Source organism: Vanessa cardui, chromosome 19 (assembly GCF_905220365.1).
Source record: "Vanessa cardui chromosome 19, ilVanCard2.1, whole genome shotgun sequence".
NCBI classification, from domain to species: domain Eukaryota; kingdom Metazoa; phylum Arthropoda; class Insecta; order Lepidoptera; family Nymphalidae; genus Vanessa; species Vanessa cardui.
Window position 1 is genome coordinate 10,422,199 of NC_061141.1, and position 8,131 is coordinate 10,430,329.

An 8,131-nucleotide genomic window follows, 5' to 3' on the forward strand; every position below is an offset into this window, starting at 1 on the left:
CTTCAAATAGTGAAATAAAAAGAAAACATAATTTTAATTTAATTTAATGTTTTTATATTGATTGCACTTAATAATTTTATCCTCATTAAACTATGCATTACAACGGTATAGAACAATAAAAATCAAAACAAAATTATCTGTAACAAAATAAACATTCTCACTTTTTAGAAACATTTTACCATTTTAAAGCATATAAATCACAAACACGGAATAGAGTTATATAATCTGTATGTAATAAACATAAATTTTTTAAAATAAATTTTCATCATCGTCATTCGAACTATGTATTTATACAACGGTCAGGAAATTAAAAATGAAAACAAAATTATCTGTAACAAAATAAGCTTTTTCATTCATAAGTGTGTACTCCACGGGATCCTCATTTATCTGCAGTAGTTCTATCACCTTAACTATATTTGAATCTGGTACGTTATCTTGATCTTTACGCTTAGGAATAACAAATTTCAGGTTAATTTTCTTGCCAATCGTTTTGAAGAATGTTATACATATTTGGGTTTGAACTCATGTAATTATTTTCAATGACACCGACATAGTATATCCAAGTTCGTTTGAAATATCTAACGAGAACTGTATCCCCAATATTGTATGTCTTCGCATTATCACTATAATATTTTGTTTTAAAATCATCGTCTTTATCAATTTCTATCTTTGAGTTTTCCCTGCAATCCTTTTGCTCCTTTTGTAGTAACTTTCTTTGTTTTTTTCTTTGGTATATTAGATGCGCTTGTATTATGTGACAATGTTCGTTTTTGGTTTATAAATATATCTTTATCAATTGGCTTTAGTTGTAATATTTCGGGTACAATTTTATAGATAACTTGGTTTTGTGGTGTGATTTTCACAGACGATAATATAGTTACTTTATTATTATTATTTACCTGAAAGTTTGTCTCTTTGGTCCGAATTTCTTCTACCGCACATATTTCTTCACACGTTTTGTTGCCCTTTGACTCGCTTTTCTCTCTTGATTATTATCAACGTCATGCATTCCTTCAACTATTTGTTCAATTTGTTGTCCTCCTGCTTCTAATTATAAGTCAGTCTTGTTTCCGTTATAATAATTAAAGTCAGACCATATATCACAGTCAGATAATGTATCGCTTAAACAATCTAATAAGTCAGAATCACTGTGCACACTCGCCTCAACACTTTTAACTGTGGTAACACTGCTATTTGATCTTTTTCGCTTTTTTAAAGCTGTCTTTGTAGATGTTCTTTGATCAGATTTATTATCTAATTTATGTCTTGCTTTTATTCCCTTTTATTTAGCATGCTTGTCCACTTTCATATCATTTTCCTTGTCAGTACGTGTTTTTTTACCCTTTATTCCCTTGCCTTTTTTAGAAACATACACATCAGTCTTGTTATTTTTAGCCAATACTGATGCAGTCGTTACAGTTTCCTTTCTTTTTAAGTTTTTATCTTCAATTTTAAACGGTCCTGGTGTAGAATCAAATGCATTATTTTTAGATTGAAGTACTGTTTTTGGTTTCCGTTTTTTGGTCTTCTGCATTTCTTTTTCCACTGTTAATTCTATTTCTTGTTGCTTTTCTAGGAAAGTTTTTAATCACTTCTGCACCTTTCGCGACTCGTTTTAACTTAATAGCTATATTGTTCTTAGAGTTTTGAGGATGTTGCGAAACTTATTCTAGAAGCAATTGTTCGAAAGTTGTCAGTGGTTGTAGAGAGCTGTTTCCATGTTTTAAAGTAGATGAATCCGACATTTCAGAGTAAGCAATATCATTATTTAGAATAGGTATAGAGTTGTTATTCATCATTATTTCATTAATTTTATCTACACATATCAGTGTTAGAGTTTTCGGTTGTTCAAAAGTAACTATAGCCATGTGCTTTTGCCATCGCGCATAAGCTGCTGGATCATATTTGTCCTTTGGTATAATCGCAGGATTAAAAGGGTAAATATCACCTTTTTTGAAACCATTTCGTATGACTTCTGGTTTAGTTTCCTGTCACGCTTTGGCAAACATTTCAGCAAAACTTTTTTTTCTTAATTTGATTCCAACATTCTGTCGTTGCCATTTTACAAGGTTTTTATCCCAAATTGTTTTAAATGATTTGAACACAGCCAAGTCTAGCGGTTGCAATAGATGTGATGTGTGTGCACGAAACTATGGTGATATTGTTCTCTACTGCTAAAGCTACCACTTTTTCATCGACATGACTGACGTGTCCGTCATATAGTAATAATACAGGCCTGTCTTCACCCAAATTAGCTATAATTACTTTTAACATGTAATCATAAAAAATATTAGTTTCCATCCAGCCTCGTTTGCTGGCTGCATACGCAAGATTGAAATCGTATTTTTCAGGATCCTGAAACATCCACTGTTCGTACAAATGTTTACCTTTGAATATAATCAAGGGGTCTAATTTCTGTACGGCTGCATTTACAGTAGTCAACACTGTAATATTTTCTTTCGCGCTTCCATACGTTGTTCGTGTACAAGGCTCCCCTCTGGCACCTACAACTTTAGTTTTTGTGGGATCGAGACAAACTGAAGTTTCATCGAGATTCCAGATTGCTTAGGATTCGATACACTTAAATCGTGAAGTGTCTTTTCGAGAAGAGTAAAATATTCATGAATAATAAACGGATCTGTCATTTTTTTTTTCTAAGGTATTCTACAGGTTGCGGCTTTTTTATGGACAAATTGTGTCGATGACGAAAAGAAATACACCAGTCCGCTCATGGACTGTCATCTTTGAAGAGGCTTTGTATTTTATTTCTTTTTATAAAATCCTGTGTGACATCCAGTACCTCTCCTCTTGATAACCCCCAGCCCCACTTTTCCAGTATTCGTAGGCAGTTGGCTAGTTTACATTCTAACGTCATTGGGATTGCTGTCGGTCGGCCAAGGGTATTACTTACTGCTGCTGTTTTCTTCAGGACTCTATCACTAAGTGTTGATGTAGGTATGCCCTACAATTTTGAAGCGGCTGCATAGGTGAGCTCTTTATTGTTTATTTTTTGTATGGCTAACTGAAGCGCTTCTTTAGTATACGAAGTGGCCCGCGAAGAGGTCCGGGAGTATTTACGTGGCATCTGTAAGAAATTTGTTGATATAAGTAGCCCCTGACGAAAAGCTAGGGCAAAATGCTCTAGCAAATATTTTAAATAGCCCACGTTTAAAGAAGATGGTTATGATATTTATTACTATTTAAATAATTGAAAACTAGAAATAATTGTACAAAATATGCAAATATGTTAAACGTTTATTAAAAATATAAAAGTTTGACAATCACTACCAATTTCGAAACGAGTTCAGACCGGATATTTTTGTCCGATCTTCACTCGAGAGGGGTAACACCGGATTTTAGCTTACCGAGATGGTAGATTTCTGTTTATCAGTTCTATCAGTTAATCACTACATAAAACTTAATATTTGCGTAAAATAATACCAAATTAAGCTAGATCATTCCAAATATGAATAAATATAAATGAAGATGAAAGACCGGACAGACATATATTTTGTGAAACTTACCTTGTTTTCTCTATTCACGCGTAGTACACGTCCACTTTGTCGGAGCGACTGGCGGTGAACTGCGGGGCGGGGCAGAACATAATGACGTGGCGCACAATGTGGCTAGCATTCAAAAATATTGCCGTAAATAACGGAAATTTGATTTCGACGTTCTTACCCCATCGCCGATCTTACCCCAACGCACCTTATACATAATATGGTGAGTGAATTATTGAAGATATAATGAATATACTAAGAAAAATTTCTACATAAAAAATTCCTACCCGCTTAGAAAAAGTGTTGGTCATATGACACATAATTAAAAGTGCAGGCGATTATCGTGGTTGTGTACTGAACGGTTGAATTATTTCCGTGCGCAGCTTCAACGCCGGGCAACACAACTACGATAAGACGGCCCGCGGCAAAGAGTAAGCAACCACAGAGTATCTAAGTTAAACCGTTGTCTCTCAGAGGACATTGATCATTTATTCTAATTTTACCTAAATTAAATTGAATAAATAATGGATTGTTTGGATTGTAAAAATAAATGTGATGTAAAAGGCATAAAATGTAGTTTACCTACATGCAAGAAAAATTTTTGCTCAACATGCATTAATACGTCTGCAATGACAATAGAACGTAAGAAAACATGGAAATGTCCTGATTGTTCTGCTTCTCTAAAAGGAGGCGATAATACCCTAACACCGGTTCGTCAATCATGCGAGACTCAAAACGTTACTTTTCGGAAAAAACAAGATACAACACTGACCCCAACAACTGATTCTTCTAGCACAGAGTTAAAAGAGCTGACATCTGAAATTCGTCTTCTAACTCAAGAAATTTCCTCGTTGAAACAACGTCTCGAAGACGCCACGCTCTCTCTATCCCATTGTCACGAACGTTTAGATGAGCTCGCATCTTCTGTTGTCACAAACAACTCTCGCATAAAAAACCTTGAAGATCGTGAACAAGAGGTCGTTAATTTAAAAGCCACCGTCTCCTTGATGCAGCGTGAAATTAATACACAAGCTGAAATGCAACTGAGAAATGAATTTGAGCTATCTGGTATTCCAGAGAGGACTAACGAAAGCCTACGTCATACTGTGCTCCTGGCAGCGCGGAAAATAGGAGTTGAACTAGAAGACTGTGATATTGACTGGGTTACTCGAGCGGGCCCACGTACTAAGTCTGAAAACCAGAGTGTGAACGAAACGAGGCTTCCTCGACCAGTGGTCGTACGTCTTCTCCGTCGTCGCACACGAGATCAGATACTCAAAGCATCCAAATCACGAAGAAATTTAACCAGCTCAGACCTCGAAATCACCGGAAATCCCTTAAAAGTCTACTTCAATGAAAGATTGACAAAAGAAAATAGGATGTTATTTCGAGAGGCTCGAACAAAATCCAAAGAGAAAGGCTACGCACACTGCTGGAGTAACTAAGGCATAATTTTCGTTCGTCAACGCGAAGGCAAAGCAGCTTTACCCATTCGGTCACGGGAAGACATGGATCGTATTTTTAGTACTTAGGATAAATATAATTCAAGTGTGTATGTTATTTTGTCATACTTTAAACTAATATCATTTTTATTCTACTTATTCTTCAAATATACAGTAAATATCACAGTAACACTTAGCAGGTATTATATAAATTACATTTTTTTAACTTATATTTATATTTGTATTCGTATTCGTATTTGTATTTGTATTTGTATTTATTTTTATTTTTACAATCACGAAAATTCTTAAGTTCTTTGTCAAAAATCTCGAGATTAATTACCATAGTATATAATGAAAATATAATTTTTAACACATTCTTAAAATATGTGATTTTTCGTAGCAGTCCGGGGCCTAATACAACAAAAATAAACTAAATCCTTAACTAATTAACTAAAGATAATAATTTATTCAATGATCTGGACTCTTTCAGCTATGAGTGCCATAATATTCAAAGTCCAGAATTATGTGAAGCGCTGTTTTCAACTACTTACCATTTCAAGATCGTATCATTAAACATTAGAAGCATAAAAAGAATTTTGACAATTTCTTAGTAACTTTGACAAGCTACATACACATTTTGATGCTATCATACTGACTGAATGTCGGCTTAATGAAAACTCTGAATACCTCAAATTCAAGATTTCAGTAGCTCTAGCACACGTAAATTCATTAATCAGAGTGGCGGTATTGTTGTTTATGTCAACAATAAATGGAATGCGTACACCACTGAACCTTGTATCGAAGATGCAAATTGTCTAAAAGTTGACGTAGGCAACTCCATCACTCTACTAGGAATTTATCGTTCCCCGTCTTTCCGAAGTACGAATAATTTCTTTCCCTTGATTTGATTCTACGTGAATGTTAACCAAATCTGCCATTAATAATTGCGGGAGACATCAATATCAATATCATGACCACAGCAAACATTAATGAAACATAGGAAATGAATATTTATGCCTAACAGCTGAATATGGGCTAATACCTGATATAACTATGCCAACAAGGAAGGACTCCTGCTTGGATCTTAATAATTTAATTTAATATATTATAATTTAATTTAATTTAGTTTAATAAATCTTCACATTATAGCAAATGTAGTGCCTAGCCCGCCACCCTTAAGGCCCCAACGTACTCGACGACGTCCAGTGCGATTCGACCTTGATACTTTCCCTCCGCATTAGTTCCTAATTCCTTTGTGGGTTGTCTCCCGTCGTCATGACCGACCAACAATTGACACACCTTCTGCAACAGGTGTTGCGCGCACAGAGTCCAAATGCGCAAATACCTTCACCAACATGGCCGCCTTCCGGAAATTTCGCCAAGTGTACAGCACGTTTTGATGGCGCTATTGATAGCGACGTGCTGGCTTTTGTGGATGCGGTCGAAACTTATAAAGAGTGTATGGCCATAGAAGACAGAATCGCTGTTCGCGGGTTACCCATGCTCCTTACCGGGATTGCCAATACATGGTGGCAGGGTGTGAAGCACTCTATACACTCGTGAGCAGAAGCAATAGATATGTTGAAACGGATGTATGGCCCTCGCTTACCACCGCATCGTATTTATCGAGAACTGTTTCTTAAGGAACAAGGCGAGGAGGTAACTGACATTTTTGTATGCAGGGCTCGCGCTCTCATTTCCCAGCTGCCTCCTGACACACTTAAAGAGGATGTACAATTAGACATGGTATATGGATTGTTAAATAAGAGAATCAGGGAAAAAGTGGCTCGTAGTTCGTTCTCTACATTTATGGAGCTTTTATACGAAGCGCGACGCGTCGAGGACCTTTATGATGAAGGTAAAGTTTCCAGTCGTTGCTCAGCTGTTACATCAAAGGAGCCGACTACTGCGCGTTACGAGAGTCCACTGCCATCTACATTTTCATCATCATCAAATACTAAAAGACGTGAAAAATGTTTCTACTGCAAGCAATATGGCCACGGAAAGGACAAGTGTCCTAGATTAAAGAAAAAGGAGGACGAGACCAAGGCAGTAGAGAATGCTGAACTGCGTAGCAACCGAGCTACGATTACATGTTTTGGATGCGGAGCACCTGGAGTGATCAGGTCGCGCTGCCCGACGTGCACGCAAAAGGCTACATCATCTTCTGAGTTTTTATCAGTGACCGCGAGCAGTGTTAATGTGAATCCGCGTAGTAGACCAATTATTAATATAGATGCGTACGGTAAACGTGGTTGTGCTATACTTGACACTGGTGCAAAACAATCAGTAGCTAGTTTTAGTTTTAAGAATTATTTAGTTAAGTGTGGCCAATGTTTTAAGATAATGAATATAGATTTAAGGTTTGCCGACGGTTCAGAACGTAAAGAGCCCGTGGAAACGGCGCTTGTTAAAATCGGCGTGAAAGGGGTCACCATCCCTACTTTATTTATTATTTTGCCAAACGCTAAACGAACTCTTTTGGGAATGGATTTTATTAACGACGCAGGCATGGTACTTAATATTAGAATTAGGTGCTGATCGATTTCACAACTACTAGGCAACTTTCCGCTCGAGTTCGAGGCGTCTGAGGAGAGTGTACAGTGCTCTGCGGTACAGCTCCAGCTGCATGAGGAGGAAGGTGGTAAATTAAGCCCACCGCAACGAGATGCGCTTGTAGCCCTTCTACACAAAATTCGCCTGCCACCTTTCAGCGACTTATCGACCGGTTCCGCGCGGGCTTGAAAGACATCAAGGTAATAGCTTACCTAGATGACTGACTTGTCATCTCGAATAGTTTTGACACTCATCTGGATGACCTGCAGATGGTCTTTGATCGCCTGAAATTGTTCGGGTTACGAGCAAATCGAAACAAATGTGTTTTCGCGCGAAAAAAGGTAAGTTATTTAGGTCACGTGATATCCGAAAAAGGAATAGAACCAGATCCAGGGAAGGTGCAAGCGGTTCTTGAAATGCAAGCTCCGATTAATCTCAAGGAACTGAGGACGTTCCTGCAAACTTGTTCTTGGTTTCGGAAATTTATTCCCCAATTCTCCGAGGTCGCAAGGCCACTTACTGACCTTACAAAAAAGAATCGATGTTGGCACTGGGGGGAGAACGAAGCAAATGCTTTTCAGTTATTAAAGGTAAGGCTTACTTCTAGTCCAATTCTGAGGCAACCAGATTTCA

At 37.1% G+C, this 8,131-nt stretch overlaps 1 protein-coding gene across 1 annotated transcript; it reads left to right on the plus strand.

The window, feature by feature from the left end:
• Positions 1 to 4,129: 4,129 nt before the first annotated feature.
• On the plus strand, positions 4,130 to 4,945 carry LOC124537757. Its single transcript, XM_047114647.1, has one exon. It carries the CDS (start codon positions 4,130 to 4,132, stop codon positions 4,943 to 4,945), a length of 816 nt encoding a protein of 271 aa, XP_046970603.1.
• The last annotated feature ends 3,186 nt before the right edge of the window (positions 4,946 to 8,131 follow it).

What these genes read in the sequence shown, in the direction of transcription:
- LOC124537757 (XM_047114647.1), top strand. Translation starts at nt 4,130, where the DNA reads ATGACAATAGAACGTAAGAAAACATGGAAATGTCCTGATTGTTCTGCT.